Here is a 22,322-nt window from a genome sequence, read left to right as displayed (position 1 = left end):
CCTCCTGTGGGATCAGAGACCATTAAACAGGCAGTGCTTAAAAGCAATAGAGCTTGGGTTATAGCCATTTTAACACAGCTGCTTTGTACAATTCAGAGCACTCTTGGAGAAGCCATAGCTGAAGCACTTCGTCACGGCCTAATTCCATCTCGAGATGACCTTTTTATCACCTCCAAGTTGTGGTGCAGTAATGCTCACCCCCAACATGTCCACCCTGCCCTGCAAAAGACTCTGAAGTAACACACCTAATTTCTAATTCTACTTTTTTTCTTTTTTCTTTTCTGTTTTTTTAAGTTCACTTTTCTCACTAGCATAGCTTAAATTCATTTTTTGTGTCATTATTGTTCAGGAACTGGAGTACATTAAACTCTATCTCATACACTGGCCTGTGAGTTCAAAGCCAGGGATTCATGAGCACCCATCAAGAAAGAAGAATCTATGGCAATGGACCGTAAGTCTGTGTGGGCAGCCATGGAAGAGTGCCAAAAACTCGAGTTCACAAAGGCCATTGGTGTCAGCAATTTCTCTTGCAAGAAGCTTCTCCATGTCCCAGTCACTGCAACCATTCCTCCTCGAATATCTAAACACAACCCAAGTAAATTTTATTTATTTATTTATTTTTATTTTTTTCAGTTTCCTTTTCCTTTAGCATATAAAGATTGGTAGTGAAGCAGTTTGGATTTTAAAGGTGGAAGTAAATCCATGTTGGCAACAAAGGTAGCTGAGAGAGTTCTGCAAGGCCAATAGAGTGTACTCGTGGTGGTTATGCTGCTTTGGGAGCCATAGGGACCTTTTATGGCACCAACAGAGTTATGGAGAGTGAAGTGCTAAAGGAAATTGCAAATGCCAGACAAAAAACCATCGCGCAGATACTTTTAACATTGCTTCTCTGAGTAATTTGTGTCGGAAGAGAGCCTTACACTTCTCTAAGTAATTTGTGTCAATTCGACGATTGAGCCTTCCCTGTGGAAGGCTCGTTGTTGGTCGTGTTGGAGGTTTGTCTAAGATGAGCATATGAGCAAGGAATTGGTCTGTTGGTGAAGACTTTCAACAAAGACAGGATGATACAAAACCTTGGGATATTCGACTGGGCACTAAGCGAAGAGAAGAAGATTGGTGAAATCCCACGAGGTACATCCCATGGGCCTATCAAGACAATTGAGGAACCTTTCAAGACAATTGATAAGATTCATATTCATATTGATCGCGATAAAAGTTCTACGTTGGCTGTCCAACAAGCTAAAGCAACCCTCCTCCTTTATCCGGGCTTGGGACCGGCTGTGTAAAGAGCACAGGCGGAGTTGCAATAACCAATAAGATAATAGAATTCTTAGAATTCTGTTACTAGAATTCTAGAATAACAAGTATTTACAGATACTAATATTTCGTATTTCAAGTGGAATACTTGAAAAAGAGAACATAGTGCTTCAGCGAATAACAAAAATATATCCTTGCAGCTTAGAAAATGACATAATACAAGCTTCACTAACAGCATTACATTCATTGAAATATATTGATATACTAAGATGAAGCCTCCAGAATTAACAACGATGAGGCCTCTCATAACTTGGAGGTAGAGAGGGGCAATTCTCATTCATGTTGGCATATGGCTCTAGGGTGTTATACTGCGGCAACTCCATTCTATACTCACCGAGAATCTGGCAGAACTTGAGCTCACCACCCTCAATGCCGCACCAACTTGGCAGGCGTGTTAGGTTATTCTCAAAAATCTTCAGCATGTATGCATCTCGAATCTGTGGTAACGTATCCAAGTCATGTATAGAGATCATGAGGTCAGAAGGGGTTCATATACAGATCAACTTAATAACGAACAACCTGATATACTTACAGTGAACTCAGTTACTTGAATTGAGTTGGAAATAGGACCAAATACTCCAGCCTCTTTATACATTTCCAAAATAAAGGCAACGCATGTTGTTGATTTCCCATCACTGTATACCCATTCATCTTGTTCGGGAATTGTAAGTATTTGATCAAAGGTGAGACCACGCCTTTCAGTCTCAGCTAGAATTCCATACAAATCCAAATCCTGTAAGAAAACAGACCAGCAATCAACTACGATGGCAACAACAATTATAATAATAATAAACTTTTTATGACAACCAATAATAATAAGGGCCAAGTATATAAAACACCCTAAGGTTTACTTTTTGAGCAACTAACACTCTCTTTTACTTTGGGTATATAACTCCCTTAAAATTTTAAAAATATTGCAAACTAGGGATTTTCGACAGTCAACCATTAGAAAAAGAATTGTTAACAAACGTGTCTCGCACATGACTAATTAATTGTATTAAATACCGAAAATAACCTTATTTGATTTCGAAAATGCCCTTACCCTAATTGTATATAAAGGCCATAATAGTCATTTTACATTAACTGAATTTTTTACTATTTTTTATTTTAATTGTAGGAAGGGCATTTTAGTATTTTTATCGCTCCATTAATGGCCTAATGAGGGGAGGTCCTTGCTTGCCCGTAAAATAAACGTTAGGGGATTTTCAGAACCTATAGGGGGCTATATGAGCTATATGCATACTCCAGAGTGTTAAATGCTCGCGGCCCTAATAATAATAACAACAACAATAATAATGAAATAAAAACACAAATTTGTGCAAAATTTTACATCCCACTGAAACTACATAGTTGATTGTCTCTGATAATGAGCAAAGGATATCCTCTTTCTGCTAAAGAGGATGCATTGAACTCCTAATTCACTAGATACATTTTATGAATATCAACTATTGCAAGTAAATTGCTCATGTTTAAGTATCTGCAACATTTCACATAATGTGATTAGAAAAAAAAGAAAAAGACATTAATTCAAGCACCTCAAACTTGAGTATAGGAGTTTAAATAGCATATTTCTCACATGTTTGTAATATTAACCATATATATATATATATATATTAAATATTAGGATAGTATGAGACCAGTATCCACTCCTATTTAGATTTCCCTTTTTTCTGTTTCCAACCACCTTCTCTTTTCTATCGCATGAACCGACTATATGACATTCTTATATGATACGAAGGCCTCTCAAAACCCCGTTACAAGGGGTTGTTGGAAGGTCTCCAAACTCCCAAATATTGTCCTCTTTCATTGGAACTGTTTGTTAGGCTGTATTTCACTTACAAAGCCATCTCTAATCTGATCTGAGAGACCTTCCCTTGCAAGATGCAACTTTGTGCTTGGGTGAAATATTATCTAATCATTTCCTCCTTCCCATTGACCAGCATGTCTAACTTTATTAACACACAAATTCATCAACCCAGACCACCTTCAGTTATTTGAAGTCACATTTGCTAGACTACTATCCATGCTAACTAAAACTGCTCAACTGTGGGATTAATGTATCATCCAAAAGGAGATAGAAGGGATTACAATACTTGGCTTGTCATCGTGCAACCACCACCATTTCTTTTTGGTGGGGTTAGTTTTAAAAGATACAAACACGGATTAGAGCAAGCTGACAGGAATTTTTGTCAAAAAAAATGGTATCCATGAATAGGCTAGTATTACATTATAGAAGATTTTGAATTACGATTGATCACACAGAAAGAAACTACACAGCACGACAAAGCCATACCCCTATTCCCAACTAATTAGGGTCAATTATGTGAATCTGTTTTGCAATACTGTAATGTCTAAAGGCCGTAACTCATGTTACACGCCATCGTTACTTTCTCTGCTCAACCCATTCAGTTTTGGTCTTTCCCTGTCCCCTATCAATAATTTATATGTGAAGCGCATCACCATTCCTCGGTAGCAGTAATTGGTTTTCATTCATTACATATAATCAAACACCTTGGTCAATTTTCTCTCATTCGCATGTCCAACAAGTGCTACTTCAACCTTTTTTTGAATGTAATTAATTCTAATTTTATCATTTCTTATAACCACACATCCATCAGAAAAACTGTATTTCGAGCACACAATTTATGAACATGCCATTTCTTTGGGGTGAAGTGCAGAACCAAAAAACTAAGCTCTCGCACATCAAGGTGGTCTGGCGACCCACAGTAGCCGGCAACGGCGACCATGCTCGCCGGCCTTTGGTCTGGTGGGTCGCCGTCCTCCGGCAATGGGCCAGCAGTGACCTTCTCTCTCTTCCTTTTGCTCCAGTTTTCATTTTTTTTTTTTTAAATCTTCATCCCCCACCTTACCTCAAAACTCCATTTTCACCCCTCCTCTCTCTCTCTCTCTCTAACCACCTTATTGGAAGCAAATCAACGGAGACCAACGGTGTCATCGGCATTCGGAGACCATGGCGGGATAGAGATCGGGGAATGTCACCGGCGAGAACTTGAACGACGGTGAGGACAAAAAATGCTATGATGGATCGAGCAGATATGCATCGGAATCACCTCGAGCGTGGATGCAGACAGCCAAAACAAAAGAAGATAGAAAAAGGCGGAAAGCCCTTATTTTGTTGAATCTTTTTCATGGGATCAGCAGAATTCTCAAACTGCGTCGGAACCAACAGGTTTCGCGCCGAGGGAACAACACCCGAAGCATTGGGATCAAATTTCATTCTTCTTGCTTTTTACAGCGAATCAAACATACTTTCTTTTGTAGCTGATCAAGTGCTTCTTGCCGGTGTTCATGTTGATGGGGCTTGTCTGATTTTGTCTGTGTTCGTTGGAAATGGAAGTTTTTGTTAGGTTTGGCCAGTCCGAAAATGGTGCATCTGTTCTAGGTTGGTGAAACTCCCATCATAGATAGGTTTCTGATCGTCGTTGGTGAAGGTGGAGGCCACATTTCTGTCCACCGATCTGGGTTGGTTATACTTCATGGCTCTCTGATCGTTGTTGGTGAAGGTGGAGGCCACGTGTGCAAAAGAAAAAAAAAAAAAAAAAATCTCAGGTCGGCAGTCTAATCACTGACACGTGGGCAACCTGCTAGCACTCCTCACTGTTTTTTTTTTTTTCACGTCAATGGTGCATATCATAGGTTGTGCCTTCTTTGGTCGTTTCACAAAATCATATATTTTTTTATATAATTTATAAAATGTCTTAGTAAGGGCATTTTAGTCAAATTCTACCTTAAATATGTCCAGTAGGACTTATTTGCACGATGTGATACTTTAGGGGCATTTTTCGCACATGATGGTTGTGATACGCACTGTAAGCATACTATGGGGCGTTTTCTGCACTTGACCCTATTTCTTTGCACCCAAAAATTTACCACTAAAGCATGATTGGTCTAATAACCGTTTTATAGAATTTACCTTTTAATTTTAAATGTATACATTGAAATTGACCAACCAATATGCCAAAAGCACGCACCCAGTAAATCCATCCTTCTTTGACTCTATAAGCAACATTATCTCTAAGCTCTCATTCTTTTTGTTAAAAAAAAAACCCTGGATAATGATATTGTTCACCTTTTGTTACATATTGAACTTAATCCTCACTCTTAAATTTCTATTTTCACTAAAGTTAAATTCCATATTTCTAATATTAATCTTACTTACAAAACTTCTCAACAAACCTCTAATCTAGCACTTGGTACTTTGGTTTCATAAATCAAAATAATATCATAAAAGCATACACCAAAGAATGTCATCCTGCATGTGTGTGGTAGTCAATTCATGAAAATAAGGCAAAAGGATAAGAGCTTACTGCTGACCCCTAATGTAAACCTAGAGTACTTGAAATTATTTGTCGTACAACTTTTACTGCATGAAAACTCAATTTTTTTCTATTGTTTTTCATTTTAATTTTTCCATTCTTCATGAACACTCCCGTTATTATACGTCTCCACTGCAAGCTTGCTTCTTTGGGGCAATGCTCCGATGAACTGAAAATGCTCATCTACACATTCATTAGAATGCAGAAATCATACCTCACGTATCCATAATACTTTAACAAGTCTCTTTTATATATATTGAAATCAAAATAGAAGTACAATTTTCTAACCCTATCCTTGATTTGTAGGTTCAGAAGTTCATTATATATTTATTTTTAATGTAGCACAAGACTTTGCACGAGAAAATCATTTAAAATAATAGTTGCTCAATTATAATTGATTAACAGAGACTCTAGAGCAAGAGTGTTTCTATATTCAAATTAATCCAACCAAATGTTTTGGAGGAGGAGAGGGGAAGAGATTGGATTCAGGAATCAACACGCATACCTCAGTACCAAGCCGCTTATTTAGAGCTTCATTCCACATATTTGCAGCATATGCTGGCTGCACTCTAGTCCACATAGACATGACAGAAATAACCTGCAAAAAAAGGTCTGATACTTAAAAATGTAGAAACCTCTCCATATCTATCCTATATTATTGAATGAGTGGTGCAAGAATAGATTTACATAAACTATTTTTCTTAGAACCGAAGGAATTGTGAACATACTTATTCTTTTACAAATAAATAAGCCATGAATTCACAAAAATAAGCACAAATGCACCCGTCGCTTATTTAACAAAAAATTTATAATCCCACAGCAATCACCAACAAGGAAAGATGTCACCATTAACTGCACATTAGCCTGAATTTTAAGAATAGGCAGTCAACAAAGACCTACTATAATAGGTAACAACCGCACAAATATTTAATAGCATGCCACATGCAACATGGGGAAGCTAATTTTGATAGATTATATTAAGATTACAAGCAAACTAATGAAATGCATACCAAGTGAGCATCAAGAGGTGGGGGATAGTTGTCACCAATGGTGTCAATCCAACTAAAAATCATGTTGTGGTAACCATATGGCTTGCCTGACATGCTTCGAGCATATTCCCATGCTGCAGTAGAATTAAATTTAGCACGCACTTCCGGATGTAAAGGCAACAATGCTACTTGAGGATTAGAACTATCCTTAAGGGTCAATTCCCACCATTCATCCCATGGAATTACCACAATAATTTCTTCACCCTGCAACACAGCTAAGACACTATATAAAACATATAAATTTAATAGGATATTCATAAAAATAAGGTGTAAAGACAATTCAATGTTCAGGCTGCCATATGACTGATAAAAAAAATACCAAAGCATTTAAATATAACTTCTCAATCCAAAATTCAATTAATCATTTATGCATACATAAACCAAAAATAAAATAAATTTGCGAACTCACTTGATTGTCAATTATTTATGCCACAAAAACCAAAAAGGAAATTTCATTCCAAAAAAAAATTGCAAATTTACTTGATTAAACCAAAAAAGGGAAGTTCGTTCCAAAACAAATTTACATGATTGTCATTTCATAATCCAACAGTCTTAAAAAAACTGTCCACACACATGTTAAAAAATATAAAGAATAAATTGCGCTTCCAATCGAAAATGACAATCCCACCTCAAGAAATCTTACAAATGGTAAGAAAATTTTCCTTATTGTAAAGATTTTTTTTTTTTTTTTTTTAACCACCAAAAAGTGATTGAAGATTAGAGTAATGTGATACAGAAATTCCCTCCTCCCAGCCCCATTCTCACACAAGCACTAAATATCTATGGTTTTCTAGTTACGGTATGAACAACTAAAATTTTTCCTTTGCCAGTTCTAGCTCTTTATGCTTCTAAATTTACAGACCATCGCTGCATAAATGTAATACAACCCTCCAAATGTATGATCCGTAGGTCAATTGCATGACCATGCTGAAAAAAATAATGTAAGACCAAAAACAACAATAACTTGTGAGGAAAAAATGCTAACTTTTTGATTGCATACCTTTTCATTCTCGTGTCCTGATTCACCAACCCAAAGTTTACCATAATCATCCTTCAAACAGACTGCAGTGTGACCAGCAAATGCACCTGTTACCCACTTCTCCAATGTTTCAAATCCACCCCACCGACCACGTATCTTTGACACTGCTAAAAAATCACCAGAATGAACATCATCCGGATTGATAGTTGTAAGCCAAGGCTGAGGACGCTTTTCGAATGATGCACCCATATGATTCTTCAGAAATGCTATGTTAGCATTCTGACCCCAACCGGTGTTAGAGAACAAGGGCAAGACATCTACTAAGGAAAGCAGGGTCCCTAGCATTCCCGATGGCATAAGAAATACAGAGATTCCGTGCTGCTTTACCTGCTCAATGGTTACTCCGAATGTCAACTTCATATGATGGGATTTATAAATAAGAATAAACCAAAAACAGAAGAAAAGAGAAAACAAGCTTACATATTCCAACTCTGCAGGTTCCTCCCATGATTCAATTTTCAACGTATGATCTCGGGCAGAGAAGTAGTAATCCCAAGTAATCCTATAGGGTGTTGCAAAAACATATAGATCCATACAGGTCCAGCTGTGAGCTGCATTTGTCTGTGGAAAGGTAAATAAATTAAGAAAATCAAACTTGAAATTGCATCATCCCAATCATAATGAGGCAGAATTACAAGTCATATGGTAAAAACAGAAATTGCAACAGCATCTGGTAAGGAAAGATATGTGACATGGTCCACATTGAGAGTAATGCTAGGGCGGATAGAGAGTAAGGAAAAATATGGCAACATGTGGCTTGACTGATGGTATGACCTTAGACAAAGCAGGATGAAAAAATAGGATTCATGCAACCAATTCCAAGTAGTTGGGAGAAGAGTTTGTAGAGTTAGAGTTAGACAGCATGTAGTAAAACCAGAAAACCACAAAAGTTAAAAAAGATTGCATTGCATGATTGTGCCCTCAGTTTCTATGTATGTATATGAAAAAGTTGTGCCATAATTTTAACTTCTCTATTAATAATTGAAAAATAAAAATAAAAATAAATAAAGTTCATTAGTTGCATTAAATATGAAACCATTCACTCTCTCAAATCAGTGTTTTATTAACAATAATAAATAAATGAAAACTCCTAAACAGATTAGAGAAATCTTATTCAACGAAGGCGTCTGTGGACCGGTAGAGAAATACAATGTATGCTTCTGTGATAGTAGCTAATAACAAAAATTCCATATTCTTAAACACGTATCACTGTAAACATCAGAAACCCAAAATTGAAAGGAATGATTAGACTGACACAGATTCAGTAAGCACGTCAACTGTTCAAAAACCTCAACTTATCTCAAATACAATTCAAATCAAACAACATGACTAACAAAAATAATTCCACATTCTTAAACACATATCAATGAAAACATCAGAAACCCAAAATTGAAAACAGTGATTAGACTAACACAGATTCAGTAAGCACATCAATTGTTCAAAACCCTCAACTTATCTCAAAGCATAGAGCAAAGTACGAACCGTGAGATAAATAATACCACCCCCGAGACCTCGATCATCGCCTTCAGTCAACTCGAATCGAGCTTCGTTGCCATAAAAGCAAGCCCCTTTCCACTGAATCGACCCATTGTTGGGAGTCACCGTTCCAACGAAGGACGGCAACAAATCAGTAGGGCTGTGAAGATTGTTGAGCACAGGCCACGATATCTGCCGTGGAAGAACCGGAAGGACATCCTTAACCCTAAAGGGGACCTTCAGAGCGTACCCGAAGTCGAGACCAAACCCTAACCCTAACCCTAGAAAGCATAATATCTTTAGCAACTTCCAGAAATTGCGAGCTAACATCGTCGTTGATGGATGTGGATAGTTGTATTAGCCCTAGTTTGGAGAGAGGGATGGTCATGGATTGTTGGGGTGAATTTGATCCATAGTGGGATTGAATTGGGTTTGATCAGATGATTTTAGTTGACTTTTCGGTTCGTTTGAGAGAGAGGTCCAGTGAGACTTCTTCGTCCGTACCCAACTTCGATCGGGCAGGGGAGACAAAGTCCCGAGTAATGAAAATTCTTACAAGTGTCCGTTATATATGTATATATATGTGTGTGTATATATATATATAGAAGACGAACGGACCTATGTTACAGGTGTCCGCTTGTTCATAGTTACGTACACGCACTTGAAAATTATTTTAATAATTTAATTTTGTTATATATTATTACTATTATTTTCAAGCAAGTGAAAAATGTATATTGGACGCTATGATAATATTTTAATTTATTATATTATTGTTTTTAAACAGGTGGAAATTGTATATTGGACGTTATGTTACATAAAATATTATTTTACTCTAACTAAAGAAAAAATGTTAAATAATATGAATTATTCTGTATGTTCACTTATTTGAGGTTTAATGCGTCCATTTATACTCCTTGAGGTTATAAATTGTTATAAATAAATAAATACGTTTGCAGTTGTTACAAAAAAATTTTAATTTTTTAGTATTATATGCTAGTGATCTTTTAAAAAAATTATATATTCATGAAATTTTAATATTATTCTCACTGAAAGTATTTTGAGTTGCATACTTATCATATATTTCTAAATTCAAGATAACTTTGGATTAGGTTAAGATTCATGAAAGTTGTCAGATTGGAGTTACTTATACTTCAATAACAATGTTATTTATTTAGGCTACGTTTTGGATTCGAGGCTTTTGTCCAATTTAACGTAGAGATTCAATTGGAAAGTTTCAGAGCAACATAGACATGTTAATTCAAAATACCATGTTGGGTTGGATTTTTTTTTTTTTTTCACATCTTGGGTTGGATTGGCTCACCCAAATGTTGCACTTTTTAGATTGGTTGAAATTGCCAGAACTTTTCTAGAAATTAAATACAGTTTTTAATCCGTTATTAGACTTTTCTACATTTTTTTATGATCTTTAATATTTGAAATTATAAATTTTGAAACTTACATTATATGTGAAGTATATCTATATTTTGTTTTAATTTTAAATATTTCCTTTTAATTTATTTATGATTGAAATTCTTCCATAAAAGAACATTACAGACTCACTAATGTGTATTTACCTACTCACTTGCCAGAATGTACTCTCTAGTGACCACTGATGTGGTCCTCTTATTATATACAAACTTTTTTTTTTTTTTCTCCCTTAGCGGTGCTAGAGGGTTTTCTCCTTCGTTCTCCAGTCGGTGAATGAGATAGTGTCCAGAACGAGGGTTTTGGTTCATTCAAGTGGCTTCGGTTTTTTTTTTTTTTTTTTTTCTTGTTTAGGGCAAGTCACTTTCCCTTTTCTCCTTCTTGATCCGTCCATGGAGGATGACCTCAATTCCCATTTGGAATTCTGCAAACTTTCTGAGGAGGAAGAGCGTAAAGTGGTTATCGCAGATGCGGCAGCCGGCGCAGGATCAAATTGGTGTGAATACAGTCTTGCGGGGAAACTTTATTCGGAGAAGCCCCTAAAGTTGTTTGGTATGCGAAAAGCCCTAAGTGAGGCTTGGGATAATGAAAGCTTACAAATGTACCATATTAAAGATTTTATGTTCCAATTCATACTCCCTAGTGAAGAGGATAGAGAGAAAATTCTACTTAATCGTCCCTGGTGTTTTGATGGAGATCGTATCTCTATTGAAATGTGGACATCGAAGTTTGAATTCACGGCCGCCTCTTTTTTCAAGTTCCCTTTTGGATTCGTATTACAAATGTCCCTCTGGAGCTTACAACAGAGGATTTTGCTATGGATCTCGTCTTCTCTTTCCTTTCTTGCAAGAAGGTTTGTGATACCCCTCGATTCTAGAGCCACGGGTAATCAAGTCCGAGCACAGATCCGAGGGATACCAAACAATTAATATGTAAATGAACACGGAATACAAAACAGAATTTAAAAAGAAATAAATAATATAGCTGAAAAGAAATTTAAAATAAAATCCTTATAGTTTAAAATTAAAATAACAATAATATTCCAAACTTCTAATCTCTGTACAACTCGGGAATCCATCTACTACACCCCTTAGAATCCAAACTGAACTAAACAACCGAAGATTAAACCTCAATCTAGAACATAAAATGAAATCCTATATTATCGGAGGAGTGAGTGTCTGCATCTGCTCTGCACGTCCAAGCTTTAGCCCTGGAACTGACGAACACCTGAAAAATAAATGAGTGGGTCAGGCCCACATGCAAGTCCTATTCTACTACGATCCAATCAGAAACCCGATACGCAGATACATCTTAGATAGCTCAACAATATCTAGAATAGTCCATATATATATAATTACACATTATAGGACGCTCACTAGTCAAAGCAGTACATCTCAGCCTGAGTAGAGATACCATGCAAATCGCACATATTGTGGTCATGTGTATCTGGACCTACCAGGGAACAGAAACCACCGTCCAGTTATCCATCCTAGGCGATATACGCACCTTAACCATGGTCCTGAGACTTAAGCTCATACCATGGCACCATAACATAAATATATAAAGTCCGTTCAAGGTGTGTCATTCAAAAGGTTTATTGACCTGACACATAGTTATAAGTAAGACTTAATATTTTGTAGTTAATCCATCTTATTTCAAAATAGGTAGGACTTAGTGTTTGAACTAATCCATCCCCAATATAGGTAGGTCTTAGTGTTTTGAACTAAGCCGTCCCCAATATGCCACCGTCCCATACCGGTGCATATACATACATATAAGTAGGACTTAACTTTTATAGTTAATCCAACTTATTCCAACATAGGTAGGACTTAGTATTTTAACTAATCCATCCCTAGCATAGGTAGGTCTTAGTGTTCTGAACTAAGCCGTCCCTAGTATGCCACCGTCCCATACCAGTGCATACAAACCTCCACATAGTATAATTAATTAAACAATATTAAGCAATTCATCAACCATACTCCAAACTATGCATCAATACAAATTAATACATATATATCAATATTAGGCATTCATTAAAGGGCCTAAAATAACATTCCAATAATGTAAACTGCTAAAATAATCTAAGCATTTACATTCTCCAACTTGTCTATAAATTGATGCAGTTAAATAACAAACATATATCAATTTTTAATCCAAACCAAGCATAAATAATTTTAGGTAAATCACTATACTTATAACTCCATCTAAATATGATTTACAGCTTTAAATCATAAATAAAAACAATCTCCAATTTACAGTAATAAATTTCTTAACCGTAACAGTGCACAACCTACAGGTTTTTCCTCAAGTTCACCCTACTCCATTCCTTAATCAAATTATGAATTGATGTTTCCCTATTATTTTTACAGGTTTACAACATTCATACACATGATTTAAAATAGTTTAAACCAAGTAGAAATACCCTGCACCGACCAAACAGACCCTAAAAATACATAACAGTGCGTTTCAGAGGAAGAGAAGGCTCAGAAAAATTTAGAGCCTTCTCCAAAATATGGGAGCCGGCTCTAAGGTCTTGGGAGCCGGCTCTTGCTTTGTGGGAGGTGGCTCCCTTCTTTTTGGGAGCCGGCTCTCTCACCCTTAAAAGCCGTCGTCCGTCCCTACTTCGTCTTCCTTGCTTCCGGTGATTCCCAAGCCCTCTGAAATATTTTTAAACACTTGTTCTAATGTTCACTCAGTGTCCCAATTCATTTTAAAGACATCAAAAAGCATCAACAAACTCTATTAAACAAGGTTTAACAACTTTTACAGAAGGATGTAATTAAACGGTTTAAGAGTTTCCAAAACAGTTTAACTTAACAGAGCAATTCCAATTTACCCAAGTCTCTGTAAAACTTGTAATACATGATCTAATGTTCAATCAATGTCCCATAGTAAGTAAAAAGCATCAATGACAACAATTAAAATAAGCTTAAACTTAGCAAAGCGCACATCCGTTAACAGAACGGTGAGAACTTGTAATCGAGTTTAATTCAACAAAATTACATATAGTTAAAGCATGCATAAAAACCTGTTTTAGCATCCATTAATGCCCTGGAGTCTACATAGGCATGCACATAACACGGGTAAAAGGGAAAGAGTAAGAACAAGACTTGCCTGCAATTTCAGATTTTGAAACTATAAACCACCGTCTCTGAGTTCTCCGTCAACGTTGTCGACTACAGTTCTACACCTCCGGCACTCTTGGTTCAATCCAGAAGCAACCCCGTTCCTTTCTCCTTGAACCTCTCTGTTAAACCCTCAAAGATCTCACACTCTGCTGCTCTTTGTGTATCTCTCTTTTTCACAGACGTGACTATGGTGGCTAGGGTTTTGTTTGTAACCCTAAACCAACGTATAATATGTATATATATAGGCTTCACACCACAATCCTAATTCTAATATAAAACCATCCCTAAAATCCACTCCCTAACTATTGTCGGCGTGTAAAACTAAACCCTAATAAAACAACCACAAATAACATTTAAATGCAAACCCACATAGGCACGTAAATAATAAAAACTCAACAATACAATTCAGTGAATAAAACATAGCAAAAATATATTTTAATTTACCAATTAAAACAAAAATAATTAATACAATAAAATGAGCAATTAAACAAATAAAAACAAATAAACAGGCAATTAAAACAATTAACTTAATAAAACGCAATTGAAATACAATAATTAAATTCCAGAACTGTCCTTTTTAAAATTAAGGGTATTACAAGGTTGAAGTCAGAGATCTTGGCTTTAATGGGGGTCGTTACATCCGGGCCAGAGTTGGGGTGATATTTCTAAGCCATTTCGAAGAAGGGTTAAATTTTTTCAAAAAGGCACGTAGAAGTGGACTAAGTTCAAGTATGAGCGCCTTCCTTCGCTATGTTTTAATTGTGGCCACATTGGCCACGATTGGCGATCTTGTCCGATGCCGCTTGATGATCCCATTGATGTGCGGCAGTTTAGTTCATGGTTAAAAGCTTCTGGTACGACGGGTCGATTAAATAAAAATCAAAACAGTCGCCCATCACATACTTCTTTTTTGTCTCAAAGTTCTCACTCAAACAACATCTCCCTTCCGGTGGCCGGTGTTTGTCATGGCGAGGCTTCTAGTGGCCTAAAGCCCCTTTTCAGTCCCTCAATCCCAGTGCCCAAGATTCTCCTGTTGCCCATGTGGGTTCTGTCACAGTGCCATACCCCTCTCCTCTAGGTGTCAAACCTATAGTGGTAGGGGATACTGTTGAAGATTGTTTCCTTCCTCACCGGTTGATTTCTGAAGGGGTAATTATTTCTTCGGAGGGGCGTAAGGCCATTAGTCTATGTCCTAGGGATAGGTTATTTCATACTGAGAGTCCGAATGATGGGTTATGGGCTGAGCACGTTTTGTCTATTTTGGGCGTTGGGCCTGATAATGATAGGCTTGGTTCTTCTGGTAAGCATTTGGCCTATCCAAGCAACCCCATCATTTTTTCTAACCCCTCTTTCGGCCCACATCATTTGGAAGTCCATGGCAAAGACATTCTTGTCACCTTAACTGTGTCCCTTTTGTTACAAGTCCTGGAAGCGAAAGGCTAGATTGAAGGCAATAGTTCCTGCTAATGGGCCGATGCCAATTTGTAAGAAGAAATTCGATGATGATGTGGGTGCATTGTCTGAGGATTTTAAGATTCCCAAACTAGTGGATCCAGGCGCAGATAATATGATCACTATGATTGCGTCTTATGTCCCTTCATCCAATTTGGTGGTGGTAGCCAGCCTTGCATGGCCCCAACCCCCCCCCCCCCCCCTCCCCTCCCCAATAAAGGTTCTGGTGCGGATTTGTCAGGGTTTGGGGAACCCCCTGATAGTTTCCTAGTTGAGGAGGTTAGTTCACCTCCATTCCCCACCTTTAATATTTCTTTCTAAAGTTAAAAACACTTCTGACTGTATGGAAAAAATTTGTGAATTGTTGGGGTTGTACAAGTAGTTTGTGGTTCCTTCAGTTGGAAAATCCGGTGGCTTGGCGTTATTATTCTCTAAGGAGTGGCATATTCAGATTATTGACTTTATAGAGTTTTAGATCACCTGCAAGGTTATCGGTGGAAAAGGTGCTAGTTCATGTTTTTTATTGTGTATGTGGGTCTTGTTCGGAACGAGAACATGTTCATCATTGAAGTTACATTCATAGTCTTAAATTCCAGTTGGGGCCTCGTTGTATTTTGATGGGTGATTTCAATGCCCTTCTTCATAGAGATGAAAAATGAGGTGGGCAGTTGAAGCAAGGTTAGATGATTAAGTACTTTAAATTATTTTTGGAGAATTGTTTCCTTCAGGAACTTCGTTTTAAAGGTTTCCCTTTTACATGGCGGAATAACAAAGACACAGGTAAACTTATTTTGGGAATGTCGGATCAGGCTCTTTGTTCTTTCTAATGGTCCCAGCTATTCCCTTGAAGTATGTTGCACCATATTACGGTCTAAAGGTCACACCATAATGCTCTCTTGCTTTGCCTGAATGATACTTTTTCTCATGTCCGGAGGGATTTCCACTTCGATGCCAGATGGGTTAAGGATGAGGGTTTTAAGTGCACGGTGGCTAAGGCTTGGGTTCATCCTTTCTCAGGTACCCCTATGCAAAGTATCCATCAAAAGCTCTCCCAATGTAAACAGGATCTAAAACTTTGGTGTCGGGGTAAATGCAATAATACTTAAACTTGAATCAAAGAGTTGGAAGGGAAGTTGAAGTCTCTTAAAGAGTTAGTTGACTGGTATAACAAAGCGCACTTCTTTCATCTGGAAATAGAGCTGGGTGTTGCGTGGCACGACGAAGAACTTTTCTGGCTTGAAAAATCCAGAATTGACTGGTTGACCGTGAGCATAAGAACACAAATTTTTTCACCGAAAAGCGTAAATTCGGCGAAGGAAAATGAAATTGTTGGCTTAGAAGATTCACATGGCCAGTAGAAGGATTATAAAGATGATATTCGTAGAGTTGCGGAGGAATATATTCTTAATCTTTACGCTTCCACCCCCAGACAAGGATAACGATGATTTTTGGAATGCGGTAAGGCCCAAGGTTATTTCGGAAATGAATAGCGACTTATTGAGAGTGGGTACCATAGATGAGCTTAGGGAAACGATTTTCGATATGGGTCATTTCAAGTCCCCAGGCCTTGATAGTTTCACTCCACTTTTTTTCCAATCTAATTAGGATGTTCTTAAAGGATGACCTATTAAGTGGGTTCAATTCTTTCCTTGATGGGGGTTTACTGCCCAGTAGCCTTAATTTAACTAATTTGGTTCTTATTCCTAAGGTGAATCATCCTACATTCATGTCTAATTTTCGTTCAATCTCTCTGTGTAATGTGTTATACAAAATCTATTCGAAGGTCCTTGCTAACAGGCTGAAACCTATCCTCCATATCCTCATTAGCGATAACCAGAGTGCTTTTGTGCCTTAGCAACTCATTCATGATAACATAGTCATTGCCCATGACATCTTGCATGTGCTCAAGGAAAAGAAAAAAGGAGAGATTGGCCATATAGCTTTGAAACTTGATATGGCTAAGGCTTACGATATAGTGAGCTAGTATTTTCTTTGTAAATTTATACGTCAGTTGGGGTTTAATAGCCGTTGGGTGGACTTAATGTTGGAGTGTATTAGCTCTGTTTCTTATTAAGTGCTTATCAATGGAGAGAAGGGTAACAGTTTCATCCCTTTTAGAGGTCTTCGTCGAGGGGATCCCATCTCTTCTTATCTTTTTCTTTTTTTTGTACAGAGGGCCTTTCTATCTTATTTTAAGATTGCGCAAGGAAGAATAAGATTGTGGGGTTAAAAATGGGCAGAGGATGTCCTCTGATCTCTCATCTTTTATTTGCCAATGACGCTCTTATTTTTTGCAGGATAAGTGACCCTGAGGTGAGACTTGTCAAGGCTCTTCTTAACTGGTATGAAACATTAACCGGTGAACTTGTTAATATGGATAAATCCTGTCTTTACTTCTCTCCCAAATACTTTAATGGATCATAAAGCTTTCTACAGGCAAGAGTTAGGCATCCATAATGTTGACTGGCATAATATGTATCTCGGTCTTCCATCATTTCTTGGTCGCTCCAAGGTTGCCTTTCTTAATTTTCTCATGGAGAGAGTCAAGGCCAAGACCAAAGTCCTGAAGGGTAAGCTACTCTCTAGAGCTGGGCGAGAAGTTTTGGTGAAAGCTGTTCTCTAGGCCCTCCCAATGTACTCTATGCACTGTTTTAAGCTCCCAAAATAAACTGTAAGTATTTAATAAGCCTTTTCAATAATTTTTGGTGGAGGGGGTTGAGAAATCCACTAAGATTAAGTGGATTAGTTGGGAAAACCTTTGCCAATCTAAGGATTTGGAAGGCATTGGTTTTAAAAATGTGGAAGCTTTCAACTTGGCGCTTCTTGCTAAATTAGCTTATAGTATGGAGATAAGAGATCAATCCTTGTTGTATAAATCTTTCAAGAAGAAGTATTTTAAGAATTGCAACTTTGTGGACTCTCCTACCAGATCAAATGCCTCTGGGGTTTAGAAAAGTATCCTTTCTGCCCGAGATGTGATCAAAAAAGGTTTGACATGGTGCATTGGAAATGGCTCCAGCATTAATTGTTAGAAGGATAATTGGTTGTCTGACATTTTTCACCCTTCTATTACATCACCTCAAGTGGGGTCTGAGATATCTACTGTTGCCGAGCTTATTGACCAATCTTCACATAAATGGAATTTTAGCTTGGTTAATCCTTTGTTTAATCCTCGTGATTTGAATCTCATTGCTCAAATCCCCCTTAATGTCATTGGAGGAGCTGATCTCAAGATATGGGGTGCCTCTCCCGACGACAATTTTTCTGTTAAGAGTGCCTATAAGGTAGCTCTTTCTCTTCTTCAATCAAAGTCTTGTTTATCCAAAATAGAGGGCTGTAATTTTGATGCTAGTAGAGGGAATCGTGGAGAAGTATATGGAAAATCCATGCTCACAAGAAAATAATTCTTTTTTTGTGGTAAAGTCTTCATAACTGTCTTACAGTTAACTCTTAGCTTCATCTTCGTGGGGCGTTAAAAGTTTCTTTTTGTCCGACTTGTGAGAGTTCGATTGAAATGGTAGATCATCTCCTTTGCACTTGCCCATTTGTTTGCTTGGTATGGAAGCTTTGCCTCCTTCGTGTGGATTTTAGTGGTCATCAGCCGTCCTTTTGGCCGAAGAGGTGAGGGGATTTATGTGATGGTTAGGCGATGTCTGATGCTCCTGGTGATTGCATTAACTTGGCGGCATTCATTTGTTGGACCATTTGGAAGTGTCGTAATGACCTTGTGTTCAAAAGTAAAAAGTAGGATCCTTTTGATGCGGCGCAAACAGCTCTTACTGTTTTTCATGAATTTTTGGAGGTGTCTCGTCAGCACCAGCTGCTGTCCATTGCCCCTGTCCAGCCTTCGCCATCTGTGAAGGGGTGGTCGATGCCAAAGTCTGGTTATCTGAAACTCAACTTTGATGCAGTGTTTAATAGTTCTCATAAGACTTTTGGAGGTGACATAATTTTAAGGAATATTTTGGGTCAGTCTATTGAAGTGGCATCGGTGTTCCTTGTTAATGTTTGTGATCCTATGTTTACTGAATGTTTTATGTTGAGAGAAGCATTGGCGCTTCTTAAGGTTTGGGGTTATCATCATGTGGTCGTTGAAGGAGATTGCCAATCAGTTATGAGGCTTCAGGCCTCAAGTGCCGTCCAATTGAGGGCATGGTTGTCAAAAGAGCGCCTAGGCGCAAGGCGCCTACAAGCGCAGCAGTTGCGCCTAACAACAGCCCAGGCGCAGCGACCTCTACTAGGCACGCTCCTGGGCTGCGCCTTGAAGCTTGTATGAGGCGCGCTTCATGTAGTATGCGGCATATATGTTATTTGTTTGACTGTTTGTAGTTTATATTATTATATTTAGTATATATATACAGCTTTGGAAACTTAAAAGCAAAAAATTGGAATTTTGTCATCTTGTGAGGCAACATATCAGATCAATAAAAATCAAGCTGCAGAAGAAACGCGGAATGCCACTACCCAGTCAAAAGTGGGAAACAGAAGAAAGAGAAAGAAAGAAAAAAAGAAAAGAGAAGAGAAAAGAAGAAAAGAGAAGAATCTGGAATCTATTCGTTGCCTCCTTCCTTCCGACCAAGCCACTACCCAGGTCAGTAATTTCATTTAAGGTTTTTTTCCCCTTCCTCTTCTCTTCTCCTCTTCTCTCTCTCATCTGGTTTTTTTTTTTTTTTTTTTTTCCTTCTTTATGGGTCTCTATTTTTCTTTCTTTTTCTTCAGGCTCTGTTAGGGGCTCTATTTTTTTTTTTTTTCCTCCTCCTCTTCTCTCTCTCATCTGTTTTTTTTTTTTGTCCTGGCTCTCGTGTTTTTTTTTTTTTTTCCTTTCTTCTTTATGGGTTTCTGTTTTTCTTTCTTTTTCTTCTGGCTCTGTTTAAGGTCTCAGACTATTTTTTTTGTTCTTTATGAGCTCGGTTTTTTTTTTCCCTCCTCTCCTCTTCTCTTTCTCATCTGGTTTATTTTATTTTTTTTAATTTTTTTTCTGGGTCTCTGTTTTTCTTCGTGTAGGGCCTCTGTATTTTTTTTTTTGCCTCCTTTCTAAGTCTTCTCTCTGGCCTAAAATACTGTTGTGCTATGATGGACTAAATATATGCCCTTCATCTAGCTGCTGATCATGCCAATTTTTTTTTTATATAAAAAATGCTGCTGTGTTATGATGGACTAAATATGTACTATTTTTTTTCTTCTTTATGGGCTCTGTTTGCTGGAATTTGCTAGATTATTTAAATTTTGAATGTTTGTGCCTGAATATTGTTTGCTGAATTGCCTGAATGCTTATTTGCTGAATTTAACTTGGTCCATTGACTCCATTCTATTTCTCATTGTAAATAGATAGGAAAAAATGTCAAAGGATCCAGGTTGGAATTATTGTCACCTGTAAAACCCACAAGATAGGAATGTAACAACGTGTAATTTTTGTGAAAAAGTAATGAAATGAGGTATTTATAGGGCTAAGCAACACATTGTAGGGGGATATAGAAACGTAGAAGCATGTAAAAAATGCCCTGAACATGTAAAAGAAGAGATTAGGGAATACATGAGCAAGAAGAAAGAAGAAAAGGAACACACAAATTTGTTGCCTGATTTTGATGATATGGATGATCAAGATGAGGATGATGTAACAATTATTGATATTAAGGGTAAAAGAGTGGCAAGTGGAACTGAAAGCAATAATATTCAATCAAAAAAACAAAAGCAGAAAGGTCCTATTGATTTGCACTTCTCCCCTCCTCCGGAAGTAGTTGTGCAAAATAGAAAAAATGACAAGGGTAAGCAAACAACAATTGATAATGCTTGCAAGAAAGAACTTAGAAACCGAGCATGTCAACGATTTGCAAGATGGATGTATGATGTTAGGATATCATTCAATGCCCCTAATTATGATAGTTTTGCACCAGTTGTTGAAGCTATTGGCCAACATGGTCCAGGAATGAAACCTCCTTCTTATCATGAGGTGAGAGTTCCCCTCCTTAAGAAAGAACTGGAGCATACGGACAATTTAATGCGGGATCATAGAGAGGAATGGGCAAAACATGGATGCACAATTATGGCAGATGGATGGGAGGATAAAAGACACATGTGTTTGATTAATTTTCTGGTGAATTGTCCTAAAGGGACAATTCTCATTCAATCTGTTAATGCTTCCTCTTATTCAAAGACCGGTGAAAAAATGTTTGACTTGCTTAACAAGTTCGTGTAGCAAATTGGAGCATCAAATATGATTCAAGTAGTCACTGATAGTGCCTCTTCTAATGTTATGGCAGGTAAAATTTCAATATATACTTGATGTGGAAATTTTAGGTTTATTGCTTCTAGCCTTCTATTAATCCACATTTTCTTTCTTTAAAATAGAGAGAATGTTGGAAGGTAGGCACCGACATTTGTATTGGTCACCTTGTGCTGCACATTGTGTGGACCTGATGTTGGAGGACATTGCTAAGATCCCAAATATAATGAGGACCATAAAGAGAGCTATAATGTTAAATGGTTATATTTATAACCGTTCGGGTTTGTTGAACATGATGAGGCGTTATACTGGACATAAAAAGTTGTTTAGACCTGCAACGACTCGATTTGCCACTTCATTTATCACATTATCAAGCATCTATCATCAAAAGGATTGCTTGAGGAAGATGATCACTTCGTAAGAATGGATCTCCAGTAAATGGGCGAAAGAGATAGAAGGGAAAAATGTAGCACAGATTGTGTTCATGCCTACATTTTGGACAAGCATTGTGTACTCTCTCAAAGTAGTAAGCCCTCATGTTCGTGTACTTAAGTTGGTTGATGGTGAGAGAAGGCCTCCAATGGGATATATTTATGAGGCTATGGAAAGGGCTAAAGAAGCAATAGCTAAAGCTTTTGGTGAGAATGAGGAGAAGTATAAGTACATCTTTAAGATCATTGATACTAGGTGGAATATCCACACTCCATCGCCCTTTGCATGTAGCTGGGCATTTCTTGAACCCATAATATTTTTATAGCAATTCAAATATTGAGCAAGATTAAGAGGTGATGGGCGGTTTATATCAATGCATAGAAAGACTGGTTCCAACCACTGGAGTGTAAGATAAAATTTCTTTGGAGTTGAGTAGATATATGA

General features: G+C 37.5%; 1 protein-coding gene across 1 annotated transcript; it reads right to left on the bottom strand.

The window, feature by feature from the left end:
• Window positions 1-1,367: 1,367 nt before the first annotated feature.
• On the bottom strand, window positions 1,368-9,794 carry LOC132302981 (uncharacterized). The gene is made up of 7 exons (XM_059799997.1): window positions 9,225-9,794; window positions 8,163-8,303; window positions 7,704-8,069; window positions 6,665-6,907; window positions 6,160-6,252; window positions 1,850-2,050; window positions 1,368-1,754 (listed from the first exon to the last, which is right to left on the bottom strand). Exons 1-7 carry the CDS (start codon window positions 9,546-9,548, stop codon window positions 1,542-1,544), a joined length of 1,581 nt encoding a protein of 526 aa, XP_059655980.1. The 5' UTR covers window positions 9,549-9,794; the 3' UTR covers window positions 1,368-1,541.
• Window positions 9,795-22,322: the final 12,528 nt, after the last annotated feature.

This window comes from Cornus florida, unplaced genomic scaffold, assembly GCF_030987335.1.
Source record: "Cornus florida cultivar Cherokee Brave unplaced genomic scaffold, ASM3098733v1 CherokeeBrave_3.0.0_Hap2_Chr04, whole genome shotgun sequence".
NCBI lineage: Eukaryota > Viridiplantae > Streptophyta > Magnoliopsida > Cornales > Cornaceae > Cornus > Cornus florida.
This window is presented reverse-complemented; position numbering and strand designations above follow the sequence as displayed.

Coding starts and splice junctions, on each gene's coding strand:
- LOC132302981 (XM_059799997.1), bottom strand. CDS start 9,548: ATGTTAGCTCGCAATTTCTGGAAGTTGCTAAAGATATTATGCTTTCTA. Junction 8,070..8,162: donor AACCTGCAGAGTTGGAATAT/GTAAGCTTGTTT, acceptor ACCATTGAGCAG/GTAAAGCAGCACGGAATCTC. Junction 2,051..6,159: donor ATAAGCGGCTTGGTACTGAG/GTATGCGTGTTG, acceptor GTTTTCTTACAG/GATTTGGATTTGTATGGAAT.